This window comes from Adiantum capillus-veneris, chromosome 30 (genome assembly GCF_014529385.1).
Source record: "Adiantum capillus-veneris isolate H3 chromosome 30, ASM1452938v2, whole genome shotgun sequence".
NCBI lineage: Eukaryota > Viridiplantae > Streptophyta > Polypodiopsida > Polypodiales > Pteridaceae > Adiantum > Adiantum capillus-veneris.
This window is the reverse complement of record NC_140960.1, coordinates 89,540,517-89,567,394: the sequence shown is the minus strand read 5'-3', so window position 1 is coordinate 89,567,394 and position 26,878 is coordinate 89,540,517. Positions and strand designations below refer to the sequence as shown.

The following is a 26,878-nucleotide window of genomic DNA, read 5'->3' as shown; positions in this document are numbered from 1 at the left end:
GTATCCATTCCGCTTCGGGTGATGACCATGCACTATGATCTTTGGTTCTTAAGTTCACGAGGAACTTGGGTTCTTGAGGGTCTTGGGTTCTTGGGTTCTTGAGGTTCTTGGGGTTCTTCAGGTTTTCTTTCTCTTGCAATCTGTGTTTGAGAAGGATCTTCTCTTCACCCGAGTTCTGCTCTTTTCCGCGGGCGCACCCCTTGGCGGCCTTGCGCTCACACCAAGGTTGCTTTTTCCCACCTCACGTCAATTGGCCGGCCGCTAAGTGCACGGTCCGCTCTCAATGAGTGAAAAGAGGCACAAGGGGAGGCTGGACAAGCCCTTCTTTCCTGGGATTCCTGTCACTCTTCAAAAACACGATTAGGAATCAACACGCCCAAGCGAACTTGGGTTCGAGCGACCGCAACAAGCAAAAAAAAAAATCTTGTGATTCTTGTGGTTCTTTCCACGAGTGATACAGAACACTGCCAAAGCTTTGATACCAATGTAAGGTGCAGCGGAATGAATGTTGTTCTTTCTCAAGATGAGTGCTCCATAATGTGCTCAAGGTTCCTTTTTGTTCTTATGGAAGGGAGAGCCTTCCGTTCTTAATGAGAGATTGCAATGATCATAAACAAAGTGAATGGACACTGTGCATGCACGTGTATGAAACTGAGAAATAGAGAGAGAAGAGAATACGACACCAAAGACGTAAAACCCTCCTCCGAAGGCCCCACTCTCGTTGGCGAGAGTGTTCTACGATTGATTGCACAAACTGGTACAAAGTGGATGCATGTGACTGATGCAAGTCTAGGCTAGATCGATGACGACGACGGGGATGGCGAGACTGGTTTTAAGGGCTGAATTCTGCTGTCCTTGTACTGCTGTCCGAAAACGTTACTGGCTGAATTCTGCTACCGTTGAAAACGCAAGAGAAAACGCTGATTTTGCTGGTCTTTATGACTGAAAATCTGCTGCTGTTGTGGGGCTGAAATGACTATGGAAAGAGGGCGACAAAAGCCTGCTGAAATCGCCCAAGGGCTGGAACTAGTGGCGACCAATGCTTGGATGAAAAACGCTAGTCTTGATGATACTTGGCAATGGATGTGACTGCTGACAACGCCAAGGATTGGGACTATAGGGCGATGGTGATTTGCTGAAAATGCCAAGCAATGAGAGGCTATGGCGATGCTTGATGAAAAATGCTAGGGGAGCTTGCTTGGAGGAAATCGCCCAAGGAGTGGGAGTCTTGCTGAGAGAGAGGGGGAACCTGCTGCCGAGGGCCTGTGTTCTCCTTGCTCATCTGCCAAATAGTGCTAGCCTTGGTTTGCTTATATATTATCTTACCCGTAGGAGATGGAAAGTCCTTCTACGCGTAGGTAAAGGAGGGGTGCCGGGGACTTGCTACGCGTAGGAAGTCCTTCTACGCGTAGAAGGAGAGGGCTTGTGTGCAAGAGTCGCTCGCTGCTCTTCCCTCACGCCACAGCTCGCTGCCCTGCTGCAGAGAGAGAGAGAGAGAGGCCTTCAGCCTCGCGCTGCTGCAGAGAGAGAGCTCTCACGCCACAGCACGCGGCTCTTCCTTCACGCCACAGCATGCTGCTCTTCCCTCACGCCACAGCTCGCTGCCCTTCCCTCACGCTGCTCTTCACACACACACACAAACACACACAGAGAGAGAGAGAGAGAGAGAGAGAGAGAGAGAGAGAGAGAGAGAGAGAGAGAGAGAGAGAGAGAGAGAGAGAGAGAGAGAGAGAGAGATTACACTATGGAATGTTTGGAGAGCTCGTTGTCTGCACATTCTAAGTGCTGCTCCACAGCTCCTTCAGGATACCCTCACTGCCATTTGGCTGGACATCATTCATACCCTGATTTGGCAATGGGATTCATCCTCAGGTACATCTCGAGTAGCCGAGGCACGCCGATTTGCCTTCTTTCGGCGTTGGGCTCGATCCCCACTCTTCTTCACACTTACAGGTGGCCAGATTACGTGGCATTATGCCCCTCCTCGGTGGTTTCTCCTCCACTCATCACACCGACCACCATGAGATTGTTCTAGTCGAGTTGTCACTATAGTGGCTCTCCTCCTTACATTCAGCTTGTACACCCCACGTGATAGGCTATTTTGGCATCCGCTGGGGATTATATTGTACTCAGTAATATACAGCCCTGACTTTTTCCAAAAAAAATAAGAGAGAGAGAGAGAGAGAGAGAGAGAGAGAGAGAGAGAGAGAGAGAGAGAGAGAGAGAGAGAGAAATGAAATGAAATGAAATGATATATTAACGTCTACAAAAGGCCAAAATGACCTATGAGACCAACTAATTACAATGACGAGTCTAGTACCAAGTCTGGGTACAAAACAAAGAAAACTACAAACAAAAAACTGATAGGAGTGCTACCGACTCCTATGGGTGGCTGGTAGGCTGAGCAATGGTATCATGCCATAAAGGTACAAAGTGGGGATAAGTGTCACCATGATACAATATAGCAGTAGCATGAAGCCTATCCTGATCGACACTCTGGGTGTCGTGCTAGAATCCTGTGGATCCTCTGCCGCAATCTCCGCCGGTGTTGTGTGGCTCCCCTCCTCAGTCGCGGTCGTCTCGATCTCCCTAACTCTATAGCTCGATCAATGAGAGTACCGTTGGTGTGTGTATGGGTGGGAACCGAGCTCTGTGGTGGTGGTGTCCCCTCTGCCTCTGTGGTACTCAGACTGAAGAAATCTTAGATGCGTCTCTGGGACTGTCTCTGTCTTTGCCGATTCAATAGAGCATCTCTATGTCTCTGAATCTCAAGTAGGAATAATCCGAGACATCTTTGATCCTGATATCTCATGACTCTATCTAATGAGTCAAAACCATCTTTGAATAGACAATGAAAGCGTCCCCGTATCTCATAGTAGACTGTGCAGCGACATATGTAGTGAAACTCTGTCTCTCTGCATGGCATAACTAACATATCCTACTGTCTGCTGGTATGCCTTTGAATCTACCTGTCTCAATCCCAAGCTGGTGTGAAGATGTGCGAATCTGGCCTATAGCACATCGTAATCCATGAGATAGATGCATGTCCATGTAACTGGGCCGTGTGACAAATCCGTCTGTCGTGAGTTGAAGAAGATGCTCTCTATAGAAAATCCTCTTTGTACCCAACTCCCGTGATGGCTCTATCCATGTCCTCTTGCTATCAGGCTGGATAAGATCCTGCCGAATGAGTCTAGTAGTCTTCATCCTTGTAAGAGCCAAGGATGGTGCATCAAGAGAATACTGGAAAGGGGGCAGCCTGTCCATGCTGAAACCATGCCTCTGAAACCATGAGCTCATCTGTGCATACCAACATGATGTATCTCCCTGTAATGCCGGCTGTCTGGATGACTCAAGAGCAAGCCTGGCATACCTGTCCCTGGTGGTGTCCCATAAGCTGTGTACCAATGATACTGATCTGGTGAGTGCCTCAACCTCCATAGGTGGGGCAGCCAGCTCCGCTCGTATGATGTCATGTGGGACTGAGGCCTTGGCTCTAATCAGCCTAGAAATCATAGATATCAGGGGTCTCTCCATATTACTCCATCCAGCACTGTCAATAGACAGTCCCCAAACCTGAACCCCGTAGTGCATAACTGAAGCGACCAAAGTATCGAAAAGCCAGAGCTTTGTTCGAGGTTCCTGGAACTGAACCTGCGAACAAATCCTCTCTAAACCACCTAGGCTGCATAGGCACGAGTCAATCTAGTGTCTGCTGCCACTTTCAGTGTGAACCTCGGTCCACTAAAGACCACCCCAAGATATGTGTATGCATCAGTGTACTCCATACTGTCCTGCCCATATGTGAAAGTAGGTACTGATCTCCTAACCCACTGTGGCGTGGTATTAAATACTATGACCTTGGTTTTACCAAGGTTGACAGACAATCCACTATCCTCTGCAAAACTATGCAATGCGTCCAAATGTCTCTGCATACCCTTTGGCGATTCTGATATCAACACGATATCGTCAGCATACAATAAAAGAGGGATCCATGTCCCTGCAAGCTGAGCACCTCTATCTCCTCCTCTGTCAATATAATCAGAGACCCCATCAACATACATGCCAAATAAAGTAGAGGACAGTGGGCATCCCTGTTTCACTCCGATAGTGGAGAGAGAGAGAGAGAGAGAGAGAGAGAGAGAGAGAGAGAGAGAGAGAGAGAGAGAGAGAAATGAAATGTTAGATTAACGTCTTCAAAAGGCCAAAGTGACCTATGAGACCAGAAAGTTACAATGTCGTGGATCTGATACAAAGTCTGAGTTAGAGTAACAAGATGACAAAAATGAAATGACAAATGTCACAATAAAATACTATGGAATCCTAAACTACTAGGTGTGAACTAAGCAGCTAGCTGGGATAGCTAGATCACAAGAGATCCAGCATCGGTCCCTGGCGGATCTCATCAATCTCCTCCATGGTCAGTAGTCTGACCGGGCGTCGTGCATGTCGAGCCAAAGCGATCCGAATCCTCTGATGAAGCCTCCGCCGATACTGTGTAGTCCTCCGCAGTTGTGGGTGTCTGGATCTCCCCAGCTCAGTCGCTCGGTCGATCAGTGTGCCTCTGGTGTGAGACGACGAGCTGTGCTGTGGTAGTAACTCCTCCGAGTGTCCAGTGCAGCTCTAAAGAAATCTGTGATCTGTCTCTGAGACTAGCTAGCGTCTCCTCTCATCAGGCTCTCTCTGTGTTTGCATAGCTCGAGCAAAAACAAACCCAAACATCTCTGATCCTCGTACTGCATAACTCTGGAGAATGGTCCAAAGCCCTCTCTGAACAAGCAATGGAAGCGGCCTCGTATCTCGTAGTAGATGGGGCAGTGGCATGTGTAGTGCAACTTTGTCTCAGGCTCGATGTCACACAGGGGGCATGTCCTGGCCTCTACTGGTACTCCGCTGTATCTCCCAGTCTCGATCCGCAGCTGGTGTGAAGATGTGCGTATCTGGCCGATAGCACATCGTATCCCATGAGACAAGTGGGTGTCCATGTATCTGGGCCTCGTCACAAAACCATCAACCGTAAGCGGGAGGAGATGCTCTCTGTAGAAAGCCATCTTCGTGCCCAGCTCCTGTGCTGGCTGTATCCATGTCCTCCTGGTGTCTAGCTGAGTCACGTCTTGGCGGATGAGCCTGGTGATCTCGGACTGTGTAAGAGTCAAACAGGGTGCATCCAGTGAGTACTGGAAGGGAGGCAATCTGTCTATGCTGAACCCATGCACCTGAAACCATGATGTCATCTCCCCATACTAGCATGCTGTATCTCCCTGCATGGCTAACTATCGAGAGGACTCAAGTGCAAGGCGGGCATATCTGTCTCTGGGAAGTTCCCACATGCGGTGTATGAAGGAGACAGATCTGGTGCGCGCCTCAACCACTAGTGGGGGGGCAGCTAGCTCTGCTCGAACAATAGCACGTGGTACTGAGGCCTTGGCTCTAATGAGCAGAGAGAGAGAGAGAGAGAGAGAGAGAGAGAGAGAGAGAGAGAGAGAGAGAGAGAGAGAGAGAGAGAGAGAGAGAGAGAGAGAGAAATGAAATGAAATGTTATATTAACGTCTTCAAAAGGCCAAAATGACCTATGAGACCAATCAGTTACAAAATAGTGAATCTAATACCATGTCTGGGTACAAAAGAACTAGAAAAGAACTAGAAGTGGAACAAAATACTACTACTACTACTACAATCTAAAACTACGTGGGTGTAGCAGCTGATACAATAGGTACCCGGTAAACTGGATGTAACAGTGTGTGAAACAAAGATGGAAGAAATGGTGAGGATCCATCGTCATCTGCACTCTGGATGTCGAGAGAGTATGGCTCGAATCTTCTGTTGTAGTCTCCATCGATGTTGTGTAGCTCCTCTCCTCAGTCGCGGTCGTCTGTATCTCTGTAGCTCCAATGCTCGGTCGATGAGAGTGCCAGTAGTGGTCGAATGAGTGTGGGACGAGCTCTGCAGTGGTGGCTGCTCCTCTGGCTGTCCCATATCTAGTGAAAAGAAATCTGTAATGTGTCTCTGGGACTGCCTCTCTCTAGCTCTCCCCAGTAAAGTGTCTCTATACTTGTGTAACTCAAGTAGATATAGTCCAAGACATCTCTGATCCTCATAACTCATGACCCTAGATAGAGGACCAAAACCCTCTCTGAATAAGCAGTGGAAACGCCCCCGTATCTCATAGAACACTGTGCAATGACATATGTAGTGCAACTCTGTCTCTGGCTCTCTCTGGCATAATCGGCATATCCTGCTGTCTGCTGGTATCCCTCTGAATCTACCAGTCTCAATCTCGAGCTGATGTGAGGATGTGCGTATCTGACCAATGGCACAACGCAAACCATGAGACATATGTGTGTCCATGTAGCTGGGTCGAATCACAAACCCATCTCCTGTGAGGTGGAGAAGATGCTCTCTATAGAAAGCCATCTTCGTGCTCAACTCCTGAGGCGGCTCTATCCATGTCCTCTTGGTGTCGAGCTGGATCAGGTCCTGACGAATGAGTCTAGTGATCTCCACCCGTGTAAGAGACAGCGAGGGTGCCTGAAGAGAATACTGGAAAGGGGGCAACCTGTCCATGGTGAAGCCATGCGTCTGAAACCATGAAGTCATCTGTGCATACCAGCATGAAGTGTCCCCCTGTAGAGCTAACTGTCTGGAAGACTCAAGGGCCAGTCTAGCATATCTGTCTCTAGTAGTATCCCATAGGCTGTGCACAAAGGACACTGATCTGGTAAGCGCCTCAATCTCCATGGGGGGGGCAGCTAGCTCTGCTCGAATGATCGCGTGAGGTACGGAGGCCTTGGCTCTAATCAATCGGGAGATCATAGATACCAAGGGCCTCTCCATACGTCTCCAACCATCCTGGCCTACAGAAGGTCCCCATACCTGTACCCCATACATCATAGCTGAGGCTACTAAAGTATCAAAGAGCCATAACTTTGTCCGAGGTTCCTGGAACTGAACCTGCGAACACATCCTCTCCAAGCCTCCCAAGGCCGCATAAGCTCTGGTCAGTCTAGTCTCTGCTGCTCTCCCCAAAGAAAACCTCGGCCCAGTGAAGACTATCCCAAGGTAAGTGTATGCATCTGTATACTCCACAATCTCTTGACCATACGTGAAGGTCGGTGCCGATCTCCTGATCCACTGCGGTGTGGTGTTAAACACCATGACCTTGGTTTTACCAAGGTTTACAGACAATCCACTATCCTCTGCAAAACTGTGTAATGCATCCAACTGTCGCTGCATACCCTCTGGTGAGTCAGAGATCAAGACAATATCATCAGCATATAACAACAATGGGATCCACGTCCCTGCCAGCTGGGCACCTCTATCACCCTCTCCGTCAATGTAATCAGACACCTCATCAACATACATACCAAATAGAGTAGGAGACAATGGGCAACCCTGTTTCACCCCGATAGTGGAGTGAACTAAGTCAGATATCCCCTCTGGGGTGCGTACATGTCCCATCACTGATCTGTATAAAGCCATAATCCCCCAAATCAACACTGTGGGCACCCCCATCTCCTGCAGTCTGCGCATCAGTTGAGCTCTCGGTACCATGTCAAATGCTTTGCGGAAATCCACAAAGCTACAATAAATCCGTCTCCCATGTGACCTGCCCTCCTCAATGATAGCTCTGAGTGTCAGAATATGGTCAAGAGTGGAGAAACCCCTCCTGAAACCTGCCTGTCCCTTGGCCCGTACACCCTCACCCTCTGCCCAGTTACTCAACTGCTGCTCAATAATGGATGCATACAATCGTGCCAGTGTGTGTCCAACCATAATAGTGCGGTAGTTTCCAGGCTCTGTAGGATCACCTGCCTTGAATATAGGCACAATAGTAGACAACCTCCAAGTCTCAGGTAATCCCTCACACATGGCACGATTGAACAACACTGCAAGAACCTCCATCAGCATATCCCTAGCATGTATAAAGTTCTCCGCTACTAGACCGTCATGATCGTAAGCCCTCCTGGTCCTCATCCTGTCAATGGCTCTCTTTACCATCTCAGTGGTAAAGAAGGTGCTCGTAGGTGGACATGGCTCTGTAGGATCTGGAAGGGGATCCTGCCCAGGAACCGTATATAACGATGTCGCATACTGGCCCCACACATCAGGAGAAGTAATCATTGGGGGAGGGGAGTGCTCATGGAAGAGTCGCCATGCCTCGCCTGAGTCTCTACTCAAGAACAACTGATACAAGTCTCGCTCCATCTGGGCCAGGTAAGCTCGTTTCTTCTTTCGCACAAGGCGCCGGAAAGCAATCCGCGACTGTCTGTAGGTGATGACTCCTAAATGAAGATCCCTCTGAAGCTGGGCTCTCATCTCTCTGCACTCCTCATCATACCAACTATTCTGGGGCATGCTCCCAGAATGTCGCCTCCGATCCGGTTGAGTGTGTGGGTATGCCTCTGATGCTGCATCATGTAGTGTCTCAGTCAGTAAAGTAGTGCACTCCTCTACTGAGAGGCCTGGAGCAACTGTGCATAGACGATCCCAGATCGCCTCTGTATAAACTGAGTCAGTCTCTGGTGTAAATGTATAACGGGTGTGTGACCTGCCTCCTGATTTCTGGGCTGTACTAAACTGAAAAGATACGGACAGTGTCAAGAGAGCATGATCCACTGCTACGCCCACTGGTCTGGCTCCCACTGTGAAATCCTGAATACAAGGAATAAAGCTCGGCTGTGTCATAACATAGCAGAGAGAGAGAGAGAGAGAGAGAGAGAGAGAGAGAGAGAGAGGCTTGTACGTTTTTGGGAAAACTCACTTATGTTGAGTTGTCGGTTTTCCATTTTTATTTTAAGTGACTTTAAAAAAATGTGTCCAGGTGAACCTGGACAAAGTATAAAAATGTACATAAAGTGTACAAAAGGGGTTATTTAGGGCCTTTAACCCAACACATCTGCCTGCATGTTTGTTGGAATCCTTTGTATGAGTACGTGTGATGTCTGACTTTTTCACACATATTTTATGCGTTTTCTGGTTGCTAGGCAGAAACACCGACATTATCAAATATAACTTTGGAGGTTGCTGTTGGAAAACTGGTTGCTGTTGTTGGTGCGACAGGTCAAGGAAAAACATCTCTTGTGTCTGCCATTCTTGGGGAGTTACCTCCCATAGCAGACACAGAGTGTGTATTGAGGGGCACCGTTGCTTATGTTCCACAAGTCTCTTGGATTTTCAATGCTACTGTAAGTCTGAAGCTTTCTTGAGAGTTTTTATGCATCAGAGAGGTTTGAATATCCTCTTGAATAACTTTGTTTGCAACTTTTATTGGTGCAGGTGCGTGACAATATTTTATTTGGGTCCCCCTATGATCCACAGCGTTATAAACGTGCTATCAATGTCAGTGCCTTGGATGTGGACCTCAAATTATTGCCAGTACGTTTGATCAACACTGTTTGAGTTCATGTCATGAGAGTAAAGGAAACTACTTTTGGAATTTATCCCTCTCTTCGTATGCAATTTGAAGTCTGTCAACATAAGACATGCCTTGCATCCAGGGTGGCGATTTAACGGAAATTGGCGAGCGTGGTGTCAACCTTAGTGGTGGTCAGAAGCAGAGAGTTTCCATTGCTCGAGCGGTGTATGCTAATGCAGATGTCTACATTTTTGATGATCCATTGAGTGCTCTTGATGCACATGTGGCGCGCCAGGTGGGTTGTGATTTTGTATGAAAGCCTTGGTGGACAATTTTGAAACATTTTGACTGAAGCTCTTTTGCCTACTTTTCGTTGTGTAGCTTTGTGCTCAAGGTTTTCATTTCTTATGCTAATGCAGCCTTGATTTGATGTCAGGTTTTCGAAACATGTGTTCATGATGAACTTCGGCATAAAACAAGAGTGCTGGTCACTAATCAACTGCATTTTCTATCTCAAGTGGATGAAATTGTTGTTATACACGAGGGTATGATTAAAGAACATGGTTCTTACGAAGAGCTCATGGAGTCTGGATTATTTTTCAAACAGCTTATGGAGAAAGCTGGAAAGATGGAGGAAGCCACTGAGCAAAGTAGTGAGAAGAAGGTTGACGAGGTGGGAGTATTGGATGGCACTATGCCCAAGGAAGATGGTGCCGCTTCCAAGGATCCCGCCAAGAAAGAAGAAAAGTCAATCTTGATCAAGCAGGAAGAACGTGAAACAGGCGTTATAAGCTGGAAAGTGCTTTCTAGGTAAGAGACTTCCGCACTGCTCATTTTGCAATTTGAAGTCCATGTTCAAGCATTTGATCGTCTGCATAACGTTACACAGGTATAAATCTGCACTTGGTGGATTTTGGGTTGTTTTTGTGCTGTTTGGGACCTACATCATGGTCGAGGTATTTCGGGTGTCTAGTAGCACTTGGCTTTCATATTGGACAGAGACGGCTTCGACCTCTTCTCATGGCGTCTTATATTTCAATGGTATCTACACTATCTTATCCGTATGCCAGGTAATATTCAGGCAGCTGCTGAGTGCATCAAGATTCACTGTTTCTGTACCTTGGCCAAAGGTCTCTTCAATCTTGTGGTTTTGAAACAGGTGCTTTTGAATTTGATGAACTCCTTCTGGGTTATTTTATCCAGCCTAGCAGCTGCCAAACGCTTGCATAATGGCATGTTGGAGTCCGTCCTTAGAGCCCCCATGGCATTCTTTCATGGAAATCCAATCGGTAGAATAATAAATCGTTTTGCTAGGGACACAGCAGACATTGACAGGAATATTGCGGTCTTTAGCAACATGTTTATGAGTTCTATATTCCAGCTCTTTTCAACTTTTACACTGATTGGGATTGTGAATACATCCTCTCTATGGGCTATTCTTCCACTTCTAATTGCATTTTATGCATCGTACGTGTATTATCAGGTAAACATTTTAAATAGTTCAAGAGTACCTGTCTTTTTAATTCTCGTCTGAGGGAGCATTTGATCGTTTTACATGTGAAAGCATGGAAATTTTTTCAAATATTACAAGGAACCTCAGGATAAAGTTGGCTTAGGATCTTTGTCACAAGCTGGCAGACAGAGCTACTCTCCAGCAATTGAAGAATAACGGCTACCGCCAGAAGACCAAAAGACTCACTGCAAGATATTTGTTGACATAAAATTTGGGACACGTGTCCTTCCAGGGTGAAAGCAAGAGTGTGGTCATAAGCTTACTAGGCATTCCAACAGCACTCCAATGCTTTGCTGGCAGTTAACACCAACCAGTGTTTTTGAATTCTTGATCTTCTCTCTCCCACACTTGAATCCTTAATGTCTCCTCCTGAAAAGTACGCATCAAGTACTAAGTGGCTCAAACTGGGTATAGGAGAATGTGCTGAACCTTGTTTTGATGTTTATTCTCCCAATCCTCCAACTTCCAACACCCTTAAGCACCTCAAAGGCTCTTGGGGTCAGTCATTCGCTCTAATTCTTCCCACCTATAACTGAAAGCTTATTTTAACGACACAACATCTTGAAGCAGTCTCAAGGCTGAAGCTTACAACGCAAATTGTTGCTTTCTGAGTGCTGTTTGTGAGAACTGACCCATGCATGAATCTCATCTTCTGCTCCTCCTGCTACTGTCCGTCTGGTAACTGAATGCCCCTGAATAGTAAAAGCCTTGATGTCCGGTCTCAAGCTTTCAGCAATAGGTCCAAAGATACCATTAGGTCTGGAGTTGAACTAGTATGTGTCAGTCACATGGAACAGGAAAACACACATAAAAACAGTTAGGATTATGAAATGTTGAAAGATCCTTAATGACTCATTCTTGTGACAAAATGCACTGGAAAACATAAATGGCCATGTGGACGCATGGAAGCTTTGAAATGGGGAAACATATTTCTGAGGCTTTAATTTGTGATTCGTGCTACCATGACGTGCACTCCAACAATTTTACTGCCTAGGCTGACGCTAAGGTAGGCAAAATAAAAAAGGAAGGGGAAGGCACAAAGAGTAGTGTAGGGTGAGTGAGGAGCGATTGCTGACACACTGATTATTTCAAAGTATCTGTATTTGCATATATATTAATGCCATTCTCCTTTATTGTTAAATTTGTAGACAACTGCAAGAGAGGTGAAGCGACTGGATTCTATTACGCGTTCTCCAGTATATGCGCTATTGGGGGAAGCGCTAAATGGTTTGGCCACTATTCGTGCATACAAAGCTCAAGACAGGATGTCAAAGTTCCATGCAAAGGCTGTCGATACAAATACACGCTTTATTCTTATAAATATGAGTGCAAACAGATGGCTGGCAATACGACTTGAATTCTTAGGAGGCCTCATGATATGGATAGTTGCTACATTTGCTGTATTGGGTAATCAGCGTGCAACTGGAACTACCTTTGCTTCACAGATGGGTCTACTTCTAAGCTATGCCTTGAACATAACAAGCCTACTGACCGCAACCTTGCGGCTTGCAAGCATCGCAGAGAATAGTTTCAATGCTGTTGAAAGAGTCGGAACTTATATTGAGCTTCCGCCTGAAGGTGCTCTGATAATTGAAAACTGCAGACCACCTCCAGGTTGGCCCTCTGAGGGTGTTATAGAATACAAAGATGTTGTAATGCGGTATCGTCCAACTTTACCACCTGTTTTGGTTGGCCTCTCTCTCAAGGTTCAACCCAGTGAAAAGGTTGGGATTGTTGGGCGCACTGGAGCTGGCAAATCTAGCATGATCAATTCTCTGTTTCGACTAGTTGAGATTGAGAGTGGAGGTATCTTCATCGATTTTCATCAGATTAACGAATTTGGACTCTTTGATCTAAGAAAGTCTCTTGGTATTATACCACAAACACCAGTTTTGTTTTCAGGTCTTCCTTCTCTCAATATCCCATCATTTATCTCTTCCTCTCTCTCCACATACGCACTCTTCCACGCACACACGCTCCTATGCAGCTTCAAACCTAGGCACACAGGCACATGTGCATGCAACACTGCCTTTTTTTTCCAGATAAAACCACAGCTCTGTTGTCAATGTAGATGATACATGAGGTGGATGAACCTCGTCGTGGAATCATCTGTGACAAAATGAATACCACTAGAAACAATGTGAAAAAGCTGTTGCTCCTCGTCAATAGTCCTTTTCCAGACAATAAGAAGCATGAAAGAAGCACACACACATGCATGGCACACTCACAGAGGAATATGGGTTGACACACCTTAGCACACGCCTGACGTATGCAAATGCAAGGTGCTTTCTTAATTTTTTTGTCTATCGATGGGTCAAGAGTACTCTTAACATGAATTAGGACACAACAAACCGACCAAATATGATCGTGGGATGCCAAGGTTGAGCCCCTGGGTTATGCTCAGTTTTCCAAAATGTTGAAAAATGTGAACTCTATGAAATAAATCACAGATTTGTTTTGGTCAAGATCGATGCATTCTGCAATAACACCACATTTAGCAAATTTTGTTGATCTCGCAGGCACCGTCCGTTTCAATTTGGATCCTTTCAACGAGCATAATGATGCGTCACTATGGGAAGCTCTAGACAGGGCTCATTTAAAAGATGCTATCAGAAGAAATTTACTCGGTTTAGATGCAGAGGTTGCTACTTGTGCTTCTCGTTTTGCACCAGAGTATTCTATTGAAATCTGGAACAAGCCAGTGCCAATGGTCTTGGAGAGATATTAGGCTGGATACTAATTATATTTGATAAGTGCAGGTTGCGGAGAGTGGTGAGAATTTCAGTGTGGGTCAAAGGCAACTTCTTAGTCTTGCACGTGCATTGTTACGAAGGTCAAAAATACTAGTTCTAGATGAAGCTACGGCAGCTGTGGATGTTGGGACTGATGCTCTAATACAGAGAACAATTCGTGAGGAGTTTAAGGCATGTACCATGCTGATCATTGCTCACAGAATCAACACAATCATTGATTGTGACCGCATTCTTGTTTTGGAGTCTGGTAGGGTAAGTATCTACAGGTTTTTTTGACCCAAAATGTTTTAGGTTCATACTTGCAAGCACTTCTATTAAACTGACACAGGCATTGGAGATGGACACACCGGAGCAGTTGTTATCAGATGCAGGGAGTGCTTTCTCTAGAATGGTTGAAAGCACAGGCTCTGCCAATGCACAATACTTGAAGGTAGAACAACCCTTAAAACTCCCTGGTTTGATCGTTCCATTGCTGGCATGGTTTGCCTTGACTTCTTTTTTCTATGTCAGAATATTGTGATGGAAGAGGTGAATGCCAAGGTGAAAGCAACTGGTTTATCTGATGACAAAAAGCGAAGGTGGGGTGTCTCTGCAAAATGGGCTGCCGCCACACAATGGGCTTTGGCAATGAGCATGATGTCATCTCTTCAAACTTTGGGAGAAATTAGCAATGGAGACATTGATCACACCATTTTAGAAGAAGCAAGGAGTTCTATTCGAGTTTTACAGGACATTTTACAAGGCCGACATGATGATGCAATTGCCGAGGAGTTGGAAAAGCGGCAAGTTCCCAGAGAGAAATGGTGGTCTGCTTTGAGTCGTGTCATCGAAGGTCTGCGAAGTTCTCATTTTGCGGTCGGCCCTTTTTCCGTTCTGTTATTTGTAGGCTTGTAAGTCTAACCTCATTTCTTGACTTGATTGCCGACAGGTTTGGCCTTTATGGTCCGTCAAGTGAGGAACCGTTTGGACTACGAACCTGTAAATGAGAGATTCAATGACACACTTCTAGAGTGGGAGTAGCTGCCAAGAGTTAATCAAAGGATGCTTAGGGTGGCTAGACCAAAGTTTTGCCAAGAGGAGTTTTACTGCATTACTAAGGCGTGATAGAGTTGCAAATTGTAACTGCATGCGTCTACAGAGCGCAATTTAGGTGACTGATGCAAGAAAGTGCAACACCAGGCAGAGATATAAGCCCAAAGGCACAACTAAACCAACTGCTAGGATTTGCATTTTCCCTCAGTTGCAATTTGACTCGAGCTTAACAGAATGTAAACATAGGCAATCGGCTCTTTTGGAGTTTTGGCTTTTGAATAAAACTTTGTTTGCCATCGTATTTGTGTATGTAGTTTCTATCTGTATAGAAAACTGATGGCCTGTCGGTTACCCGCCAATGCTAAGGAGGAGATACAATCACAAATTTTGGTCAATTTTGTTGTGTAGTCCTTAGTTGGCTACTTTGAAACAGTTTTTCAAAGTCTGACACACACTAGGGATAGCATTCTTTTCAAGTGTATCTTGTGCATGCAAAAGCTTGGACCTACTCCTTTCATGTAAGGTGTGCTTTTATACAAAAATATCTGCAAATTAATTATGAGCCTAATGATTGTGTATGGTTTTACTTTTCCTTGAGAGTTTGTTCAATGCACACCACAAGAGGTTCGTTTTGTTTTCTTATTTTGTTATTGGCTCTCTCTCTTTTCAATTAGTCAATGTTTTATGGGAATGTTCGAAGACATTGCCACTAATCGAGACTAGAGTTGAGAAGAGTGAAGTTCTTGTTCCTTTACTTTTTAAAAAAATCGGAGGGATAGGTATGTATAATTGATGAAAGGAGGAATGTCATGAATCTTGACAGATTCTTAAAGGTCCCTGTCATCAAGATTACGTGTGCATGTTTACCATTTTGGAGCCTAGAAATGTCTCCTTTTGTAATTGTTTTATAATCTGAGGGTTAATAAAACAGCAAGGGTTGGAATGGTAGTATTATTGGAGGTGTTTTGTACTCATCATTGACTCACTGCCTTTCGAGAGAAAGGTGGTGTTGATGTGGAGGTTTTTAAGCTCTTGGAAAAGGGTGCGCTTTTCTCAAACCGTGTTGTGGGTGGAAAGAAATAGTCAAGAGGCCTCTCTCTCTCTCTCTCTCTCTCTCTCTCTCATCTCAATATACAGATGCTTATACCTACCTTGGGGTGGTCTTAGTGGACCAGCATTTTCATTGAGGAGAGCATTAGAGACTAGATTGACCAGAGCCTATGCAGCATTGGGGGGATTGGAGAGGATGTGTTCACAGATTCAGTTTGACAAAGCTCTGGCTTTTTCACACTAGTGTGGCTTCCGCATTGCTCTGTGGAGTTCAGACATGGGGGCCCTCTTTGGACCATCATGGGAGGTCGGGTTTCCCTGATGGATGGATAGGCATTGAGAAGCCTCCGGTCTCTTTGATCTCGCGGCTTATTAGAGCCAAGGCTTCAGTACCACATGACATTATTCGAGCAGAGCTAGCTGCCGCCCCCCGCCCCCACCAGATCAGTCTCCCTTATACACCGCTTATGGGACCTTCCCAAAGATGGATATGCCCGCCTAGCTCCTCTCGATAGTTAGCTATGCAGGGAGATACAACATGCTGGCATGGGGAGATGACATCATGGTTTCAGGGACATGGGTTTAGCATGGACAGGTTGTCCCCTTTCCAATACTCATCGGATACACCATCTCTGGATACATCATCTCTGGCTCTTACACAGTCTGAGATCACCAGGTTCATCCACCAGGACTTGACTCATCTAGAAACCAGGAGGACTTGGATACAGCCGGCATAGCAACTGGGCACAAAGATGGGATACATAGAGACCCACTTATCTCATGGGATACGATGCACTATTGGCTAGATATGCACATCTTCACACCAGTTTCGGGTTGAGACTAGTAGATACAGTGGAGTACCAGCAGAGGCAAGGACATGTCTCCTATGTCACATGAAGCCGGAGATGAGTTGCACTACTATGAGATACGAGGCCACTTTCACTCCTTGTTTAGAGAGGGCTTTGGACTACTCTCTAGAGTCATGGGGTATGAGGACCAGAGATCTCTGGGACTGTTTTTGCTCGAGTTGCGTAGACACAGAGAGAGCTTGATGAGGGGAGAGGTTAGCTAGTCTTGAAGACAGATCACAGACTTCTTTAGAGTGGACACTGGGCAGTCGGATGAGCAGCTACCACAACAGAGCTCACATTCCCCCCTCCACCCCACGACTCATATCCTACACAGTTCCATTTCAGTACCTTTCCTTTTTATTTTTGGTACTCGAACATTGTATCATATTCACCACGTTGTAACTTTTTGGTCTCATAGGTCATTTTGGCCTTTTGAGGACGCTTAATATAAAATTGCCATTTCATTTCTTTTCTTTTCTCCCTCTTCGACGCTCTTTGGCATGTATGTGGATGAGGTTTTTGATTACATTGAGAGGGAAGGTGGCAAAGGAGCTTAGTTGGTTGGGACGTGGATTTTGTTGTTGTTATATGCTGACGAATTGTGCTGATTTGTGATTCCCCAAAGGGGTTGCAACTTCACTTAGATGCTTTACATGTGTTTGTCCACAATATTGGATTGTCTGTCAACCTTCGCAAAATCAAAGTTATGGTATTTAATACCACACCACAATGGGTTAGGACATGAGCACCCACATTTTCTTATGGCCAAGAGTGGAGTATACAGATGCATACACTTACCTTGGGATAGTCTTTAGTGCGCCAGTGTCTTCATTGAGAAGTGAAGCTGAGACTAGATTGACCAGAGCTTAGAGAGGATGTGTTCGCAGGTTCAATTCTAGGAACCTCAATCAAAGCTATGGCTCTTTGATACTTTAGTGATGTCAGCTGTGCTTTATGGAGTCTAGATATGGGGACCCTCAATGGACCACCATAGCAGATCTGGTAGCACTGGTGGGTGGAGATGTATGGAGAGGCCTTTGGTTTCTCTAATCTCTCGGATGATTAGAGCTAAGGCTTCAATACCACGTGAGATTATCAGAGCAGAGATGGCTGCATCTCCACTCATGGTCCACACACTCACTAGATTAGTCTCCTTTATGCACAGTTTATGGGACCTCCCTAAACACAGATATGCTCGCTTAGCTCAAGTCTTCCTGACAGCTAGCATTGCAGGGGGATTGTCCTTGCTGGTATGGATAGATGACACCATGGTTTTAGTTCCACAATTTCAATGTGGATAGATTGCTTCCTTTCCATTACTCCCTGGATGCACCCTCTCTGTCTATTACGCACACAAAGATCATTAGGCTCGTTCGTTAGGAGCCGTCTCAGCTTGACACGAGGAGAACTTGGATTTAGCCGACATGAGAGTTGGGCACGAAGATGGCTTTCTAAAGCGGGCATCTTCTCCAATTGACGGTTGGTGACTAGACCTAGTTACATGGATACACATTTTGATGAAGTGAAACCCTAATTCACTCTCTCAAGCTCGGATACACGTTTATTTTGGGGGATATGGTGTGCTATTTGTCAACCACACACCTCTTCACATCAGCTTGAGGTCGAGATTAGGGGGATACCTCCAAAGGCTAAGATATGCTAGCTTTGCCATTTGGAGCTCGAGACAAAGTTGCATTACATATGTCACTGTCTGGTGTACTACGAGATACGGGGGCGATTTCACTATCTCTTCAGAGAGTGTTTTGGACCACTATCTAGGGTCATGAGATATGAGGATAAGAGATGTCTTGGGTTATTGCTACTCGAGATACGCAGACACAAAGAGAGCCTGCACAAAGATAGTCTCAAAGGCAGATTACAGATTTTTTTAGGCCACCTACTGGCAGATAAGAGGGGCAGGCCACTTAGTAGAGCCCAGATATCACCCACACCAAAGGTACGCTGATCGATTGGGCTACAAAGCCAGGGAGATCCAAACACCCGTGATTGAGGAGTACCTCACAACATCGACGGAGACTACGCCAGAGGATACGAATTACTTTAGCTCGACATGCAAGACGCCCAGTATGAGTACTTACCATGGTGGACATCGATGAGTTCTACGATGACGAATGCAATACATCCTCGGACAGCACCCGGGGCCGGACATCCTCAGACATTGATGTTCATACACCACGATTGTACTACCCATTGTTTCACTGTCACACACTTTATAGTGCTAGACAACTCTGAGCTGCTTAGATTCATGACAATAGCCATTTAGACTTTATCTTATTTCCTTTCATTTTATTTTGTACCTTGACATTGTATCAGATTCATTAGGATTATACATGATTGTAGTGGTTTGGTCTCATACATCATTTTGGCCTTTTGAAGACGATTAATTTAACATTTTATTTCATTTATCTCTCACGGAGGACGGTTTTGTGACTAGGCCTGCATACATGGAGACACACTTATCTCATGGGATACGATGCGCTATTGGGCAGATACGCACATCCGCTCCAGATCGAGACTGCCGATTTCGAGGGGTCACCTGTGTAACTTAGAGCCAGAGACCGAGCTGCAGTACACATGTCATTGCCCGGCGTACTATGAGATACGAAGCCGCTTTCACTGTCTGTTCAGAGAAGGTTTCGGACCATTTTCTAGAGTCATGAGATACGAGGATCAGAGATGTCTCAGATTGTTCCTTCTAGAGTTGCGCAGACTTAGGGAGAGCTTGCTGAGGACATCAGGGGAGAGAGTCTCAGAGACGAATCACAGATTTCTTTACACCAGCCAAGGGAGAGCTAGAGGAGCAGTCATCACAGCAGATCTCAAAGCCCACCCACAATGTAAATGAGGTTTCAGATTACATTAAGAGGGGAGGCGACAGAGGAGCATAGCTAGCAAGGACCTGGATCTCATTACTATTGTATGCCGATGATATTATGTTAAATCTCAGATTCGCAAGAGGGGATTCAATAACACTTCGATGCATTGCACACTTTTGCTAGTGAGAGCGGCTTGTCAGTGAACTTTGGCAAGACCAAAGTTATTTTGTTAAACACCAGATCACAGTGGGTCAGGCGATCTGCACCGACCTTCACGTATGGTCAATAGACGGTTGAGTATACAGACGTGTACACTTACCTGAGAGTGGTCTTGAGTGGTCCAAAGTTCTCCTTGAGGAGAGCAACAGAGACCAAACTGATAAGAGCAATGGTGATTAACTTGATGTGAAACTCTACCTGTAATTTTAGCACTGCCTTTGCACAAAGTTTTGGAAAGCAAATCCAGCTTATAAGAGGGCCAAGTCAGTTGAGCCAGTTTCTCCGAAATCTGGATAGTAAAATTACACTGTAATGCAGTTTTCTTGTAGCTTGACATGGAGGTTTGCATCTTTGCTTAAGCATAGGTTGTATGTTCAAATACATGGACGTTTAAGCATATGACAGTAACTTCCCATAAACCAAGGCGATCTGATAAAGGCAATCTATGCTAGTACTAGCTTGGGAATTCGCCATTTGACGCTTAGAAGGAATGGTAGCCCTAAGCTCGTGTGTGTAACTAAGCAACAACTTTAGCTCACTTGAACAATGGTAGCCCTAAGCTTGTGTGTGTAACTAAGCAACAACTTTAGCTCACTTGAACATTTTCTTGTAACATTGAATGAGCAAATACAACATAATTGCACAGAAGATATCATTGATTAATGACATCTACATTAAAAAGGCATGGTGGAAAAAAACCATTCAAGCACCTACTCATGGTATAGAATAAAGCCTAGTAAACTCTCTGCAATCTTGTCTGTTAACTTCAGGGTACAAATTTCAGACCAACATAAGGCAGTCCATTGAAGCACTCAAAAATATTCAATTAGGTGCATGCCTTACTATATACCTTGGTTCTTTTTAAACAATGGTTTTTTGGCTTGCATGCTTGAGATATTCTTCTTGTCCTCTCCTCGGGGAATTTGCTAGTAAAAGAAAGAAAAAGAGATGCCACCTATGTACCAAACTCACCTTATTTACCCCTACAATGAAACTATGCTTCGTAAAATGCACCTTTTTTCCCTTGTAAAACCGCGCTCTCTTACACTCACGTGGTACTATACGGTAATCCTTAATGAATCTCGAGGGATCCTTCCTTGTGCTTATCTCACATGTAAGAATCCGTACACTCCGATGTTGCGGTTGAATATGTAATTTTCTATCACAAGAAGTTTTGGACAAATTCTCACAATAATTCCCACATCGTGACTTTACCTAAACATCATGAGCTTCTCTGAAGGAGGCATTGCATGCCTAGCTAGGTATGCGGTGCCTCTGCAAAAGCTCATGATGTTATGCATTGTATGAAAAACATTGAAAAAGACTTTTCCTACACGAGAAAATTTCTAAATCTTCTTGTGTATGGGGATGGATATACCCAGAAAACACCCTACAATGAGCCTAGAGGACCGAGGTGCGATGATTGCTACGGACTCTATGAGTTAGTTTTGTTCTAGTGTAGTTAATGTGCAGTAGGAGGTAATTAATTAATGGAGGTAGAGAGAGTGAGAGTAGCTAGCTAGTAGTAATGTAGAAAACATGCTAAGTGCATGTCTAGAGCGTGCAAAGGGCCTCATTTAAAGTAAAAGATAAATGAAATCGAACGTTTTTTTCGTTTTTGGGTTGGGGTCTCGGGAGAGAGCCAAAATGCAGGAAAGAGGTGTGCCTGGAGAGAGATAGAGGGGTTGCAAAAGCAGCAAATCAAGGACAGCGTGGAGACGGCGGGCATCGATCCCGCTGCCTATCGCATGCGAAGCGATCGCTCTACCATTTGAGCTACATCCCCTTCTGGTAACTGCTTTGCCCGTTTAAATGTATTACCAAAGTGTCCACCAATCACACACTTCACCTTGTCTTATATCACTTTGTTCATGAGTATAAATAATAAGAAATCTCTTCGACATTGTTTTGATCACTACACATGCACATGAACATATATTGGTATGCTACCTTGTCACACTTGTTCAAACCATCATGATTCCCATTGTATTTTTATCCTTATGCTACGTTTATCCTAAACATTCTCTCATGGTAGCCTTGCATAATGCATATTTTCCAAGTAAAACATCATGAATCCTATTGGATTGTGATTCTTATGCTACATTTATCCTATACTTTTATCTCAAAGTGGCATGGTATATCTTGTAAGTATAATGCTCAACATGGTCACGCAAAGAAGAAGAATAAGAATAAGAAGAGGACTTTTAACATAGTAGGAACAATCCCAAGAGACGCCAAAGATCTATTCGATCAGTTGTGTGTGTGTGTGTGTGCACGTGCGTGCGCTCATGTGTGTGTGTGTGTGTGTGTGTGTGTGTGTGTGTGTGAGAGAGAGAGAGAGAGAGAGAGAGTTGAGCGCAAATGGAACACTTGGGACTTGTACCAAGTAGTTGTTTCAAAAATATTAGTTTTGTGTAATCCAAAGAAAACATAGAGAATTCAAAGTTTATCCACAAAACCATATATGTGATAACATAAGTAAATTTCTTACAATAACTCCTTTGGTTGTTGAAGATAGAATTTCTACATTTGAAATTTTCTATTAGCAAAACGTGTGACACACATCAACACTAAGAGATTCCTCAATTTATAATATTGATTTGAAGAGGCAAAAATAATTACTTTACGTGAAAGTTTGAAAACCTTCATTACTCCAAATTTCACAAAACTTCTTGCATGTTGAATAGGGTCCACACGTGAAAGGAGAGAACATACAAAGCACCGGCAACACCATAGGACCATAGGCACAATGCTTATTGGTCGGCTCTCTTTGTATGCATCATAAACATATTCAATGCTACACAATTGAACTCTCCTTATTTAGTAGTGACCAATACCTAGGTAGATCCTACAATGTCATCGATTATACGGACCCAAAGCATACATGGTCTCTCTCTTTTTGTATTTATCATTGATACACCTGAAAAGTATAAAATGCAAAGCATTCTTGTTTGATAAGGAAAGGTCACTTAATAAATCTTAAAATATTTCAAAATGGTTATTCCCACCCAAGGTATAATGAGTAAAACTTAAGAGTTCTTTTACAAATAAATACTCACACTTTTTATCTTACATAACTGAGATACCTAAATTTTTTCAAAATTCTTAATATTGATATTGTCATGTACCTACAATATCATATAATGTATCAAAAGTTTGTGTCCGTCTATCAAGAAATAAAACCTTGAGGGGTGACAATGACTCCTTTCACTATGTCATGTCGGAGTTGGAGCTAGATGATGACATGGTCCAATAGCAAAAGGATGCAACCTATCTAGCCAATGATTGTAAAGCACTTACTCCATATTAGATGCTATTTTTAATGAAGCATTGCACTTTGAGGATTCTCGTTGTGTCTATACTCTCTCCCTTATGCTCTTGCAATCGGTGTAACCTAACCCTAATCTCCATTTCTCTAACCCTAACCCTAACACCATGGCCAAGCTAAGGCTTTACCCTCCATAGTCTAACGCTAGCCATTGCTGATTAGGGAGTATGATTCCGCATCAACTAACCCATCAAGTGGTATCAAAGCCGACGGTTTGATTAACTTCTCCCTCTCCCTCCCTCCCTCTCTCTCTCTCTCTCTCTCTCTCTCTCTCTCTCTCTCATCAATAGCATCTCTAATTAAGCTTGGGTACGTTCTTGGCAATACCAATGGTCCACTACCACTGGTTCTTTATTAGTGAGCTTTTGATAAGTGGCTTTCTAATAATTGTGTGTGTGTGCGTGTGTGCACGCGCGCATAACTTTTTAGTGTGCTTTTGTGTTCACGTTCAACCCATGTTGCATTAGCATTTCTATCATCATATTATTCAATTGATTTTACATTTTATGCCTGTGCAAAGTGCTCCCCGATGCCTTCTCATAGAGCCCTCAATTGCATCAATTGGAGCTAGCTACAATCAAGATAGCACATTTTAAAATTTGGGTATATTTTGTGTGTGTATAGCCCTTTTCAGTAGCCTTTCAAGGAGCCCTTACTCACCCATTTTGCATTTAATTAGAGTCACTAATCATCCTTTCCAAACTTGCGTTCGTGTGTGTGTGTGTGTGTGTGTGTGTGTGAGAGAGAGAGAGAGCTCATGTTATTGCGGGTAGAACATTATATTTTTTAGGGGTTCCCTCATGTGGTTGAGGTTGGTCCAGTTGGCTTAGCTTGTATTCAATAGGGTTAATGCTTTGTCTTGCATTGTAGCCTCAAGTCCTATTTTTGGTAATGAAGCAACCGGAACGGACCTCACAATAGTGCTCAAATTTGTTGAATACATTGGTTGGAGCACCACCGTTGTCGGCGGATGCCAAAGCCGCCTCGAAATCGCTTCACTAGCTCCTTTCGGGTCCGCTAGCGGGCCATCCTGTGCTTGACTTGTCACACCAACGGAAACAAGGGCCTTATCTTATCCAAGGGCTTTTCCCACCTTCTCGGAGCCTTATGCTCCAAAGCACCCACTCCTGCAGGTCCTCGTTCACATGGCTTGGCCTAAGCTCCCCTTTGCTAAAGTTCAAACCCCCCCTTACCAAGGGACAATTCTTGCGAGTAAAAGAGCAACATAAGCTACGCATCAAAGAAAATCTTCAAAGCATCATCAAAGAGCATTAAAAAGATCCCCAGGCTTTGGTGAAGAGGTGCTTCTCGTGAGAGAAGGTGGCTTCACACTCAAATAAAAAAAAATCCTTTATGAGGATTATTTTGCACAAAGTGCACCTTGCAAATGACCCCGTCCATGCATTACACCAAATTTGACATGTAAGCTATCACTCTTTTTCAAGATGATTTTATATTTTCAGACATATCACAAGGACTAGACATTGCCACTAAATGTGGTAAGACCTACCCTACTGTGTGCATTACGACATTAGCCAAGATGGTTGAACCCTCAACACAATGGACCAATGAAGATCGACATCAACAAAATGACGTGATGAAGATGCATGACAAAGATAAGACAACAACATCAAACAAAGACACAACATGAAGACGAAGATAATGACAACAAACAAACAACTTATTGCATATTTATGTGGGGGAGAAATTCCTCCAAACTATAAACAACAATAACCATGTGAATATGTGTGCACTCAGTGCTTACCCTTTTGTGTTAGGGAAGGTTTGTGTGTACCTACACCCTAATGTGTGAGGATAAGTTTGTGTGCCTACACCCATTGTGATATGGGAGGCGAATTTGTGTAACTTCATCCTCGTTTGTGTTTGAGGGGAGACAGTTTATGTGGATGCAATACCTTTTTTTCATGTGCAACAATATTCTTATTTGTGTGAAACCTATGTGTCACCCATGTGAATCAAAACATATGAAGTCTTTGTAAACCCTCAAGTTTGGCTTAAGGGGGCGATTGTTAGGGTAAGCCCAACTTGTGGCACTATGTGGGAAAGCCCTCTAGCCACCTAAGAAGAGATAAATGATGACATGGTCCAATAACAAAAGGATGCAACCTATCTAGCCAATGATTGTAAAACACTGAGCCTATATTAGAGGCTATTTTCTAATGAAGCATTGCATTTTGAGCATTATCATTGTGTCTATACTCTCTCCCTTTATGCTCTTGCAACTGGTGTAACCTAACCCTAATATCCATATCTCTATTCTAAACCTAACACCATGGCCAAGCTAAGTCTTCACCCTCCACAGCCTAACGCTAGCCATCGGTCATTAGGGAGTACGCTTTTGCATCAAACGAACCCATCAACATAGCAACTTCCGATGAAGTGAGAACGCTTGTACCAAAAGTAGATCTAATAAGCAATTGAGTGGCAATCATACACTTGATAAACACAATGTCAAGTGCAATCTCGCAGCATGTACCATCCACCTCTTTCACATACCAGTCTCTATTGAGAAGATTCAAGGGATTTGCAAACTAGCATAGTCTTAGCAACATGTACATTGCAGGTGTTAAAGAGCTCAACAATTGTACGAATATGATAGAAATTTGCAAGGCTGAACAATTTAGTGGGTACAAAGTTTTGGAGAGATCTTTGTACATCTATAGAGCTTACTCTACACTTTCTCACTCAATGTTGTGTTGAGAACTGGCGCGTCCATGGAGTTTCAGTTAGTTGGTAAAGGAACCTTTACCAATGTTCCTTTTTTATTCCTTTGATTAAGTTGGTAAAAATAGTCGTAGAAGAATATGCCTTTTTCTACAAGGCTCTTGCTAGTTCTTATCGCATATTGTAAGACACCAATGTGAGCATGGGTTACAGAGATGAGGCGTATAATGCACTCTACGTGCTCCCATTCTTAGATAAACATTTGTAAATGTAAGAGAACAAAAGAAGATAAAGATTTATAAATTAAGAGTTAAGTGTGAGAGGAGCCATTGCAATAGAATCCATTTATCGTTGCATCATGGATAATGTACCATTGAGACATTACCACCATAAGCAATCACATCAGAGCGAGTGAAAGCGTGTTGAATTAAAACCTCTTTTACACTCTTCTTACCAACTTCCACTTTGAAATCTAGTACTTTTTCTTTCCATGTAGAACAAAAAATATTTACTATAGAGGATCTCTCTCCCCCCCCCCCCCCCCCCCCCCCTCCTTGACTCCATGAGAACCCAATAACCTTTGCTTATCCTTTTCTCTTGCCATTGATTATTTGTAGCGGTGAGAGAGTTTAAAATGAAAATAGAGCTTATGCTATGCGTGGCCTTCTTGCTAGACTCATGGTGAGATTAGTTGGGGAGAGAGTAGAGCAACCCCTAGAGCTTTTTGGGTGGGAAGAAGAAGAAGTCATAGTTTTGAGAGTAACAATTTTAATGGAGGGAGAATGAGTTTTGAAAACTTTCCTTATGAAGGTTGCTAGACTCATGGTGAGATTAGTTGGGGAGAGAGTAGAGCAACCCCTAGAGCTTTTTGGGTGGGAAGAAGAAGAAGTCATAGTTTTGAGAGTAACAATTTTAATGGAGGGAGAATGAGTTTTGAAAACTTTCCTTATGAAGGGAGAATCATGGTGCTTTCACGATTATATTAAAGTCACTATCTCTCACTACCTAATAGCTATCACAGTCTCTTAGCAGTGGATCCACATATTGAACCTCCAACTACCTATAAACAAGAAGTTACCATCCAAAGAATACACGATTGTCCCAATTTAAGAATGTTGTTTCTTATTTTTTGATATATTTCATATTTTCTACGTTACATAGTATTGTTGTTCACTGGATGTGCTTTTTTTCTCTCTTTAATGTGGCACTCTAAAAGACCCCTAGAATCTTTGAATGTACTTTAAAATTTGGATGG

General features: G+C 44.0%; 1 protein-coding gene and 1 non-coding gene across 2 annotated transcripts in view; one reads left to right on the top strand and one right to left on the bottom strand.

The window, feature by feature from the left end:
- LOC147418379 (ABC transporter C family member 2-like) overlaps positions 1-15,048 on the top strand; it is an 89,049-nt gene extending 74,001 nt beyond the window's left edge. Inside the window, exons 17-28 of the mRNA XM_086507273.1 lie at positions 8,985-9,185; positions 9,277-9,375; positions 9,498-9,650; positions 9,792-10,165; positions 10,245-10,425; positions 10,515-10,838; positions 12,017-12,770; positions 13,388-13,509; positions 13,628-13,873; positions 13,950-14,051; positions 14,132-14,453; positions 14,550-15,048. Of these exons, the coding sequence (XP_086363399.1) occupies positions 8,985-9,185; positions 9,277-9,375; positions 9,498-9,650; positions 9,792-10,165; positions 10,245-10,425; positions 10,515-10,838; positions 12,017-12,770; positions 13,388-13,509; positions 13,628-13,873; positions 13,950-14,051; positions 14,132-14,453; positions 14,550-14,641 (2,970 nt within the window). The 3' untranslated portion in view covers positions 14,642-15,048. The remainder of the gene's footprint in view (positions 1-8,984; positions 9,186-9,276; positions 9,376-9,497; positions 9,651-9,791; positions 10,166-10,244; positions 10,426-10,514; positions 10,839-12,016; positions 12,771-13,387; positions 13,510-13,627; positions 13,874-13,949; positions 14,052-14,131; positions 14,454-14,549) is intronic.
- A 6,275-nt stretch (positions 15,049-21,323) lies between these two features.
- TRNAA-CGC (transfer RNA alanine (anticodon CGC)) lies at positions 21,324-21,396 on the bottom strand. Its single transcript has one exon. It is a non-coding gene; the product is annotated as a tRNA-Ala (tRNA).
- Between the last annotated feature and the right edge of the window lie 5,482 nt (positions 21,397-26,878).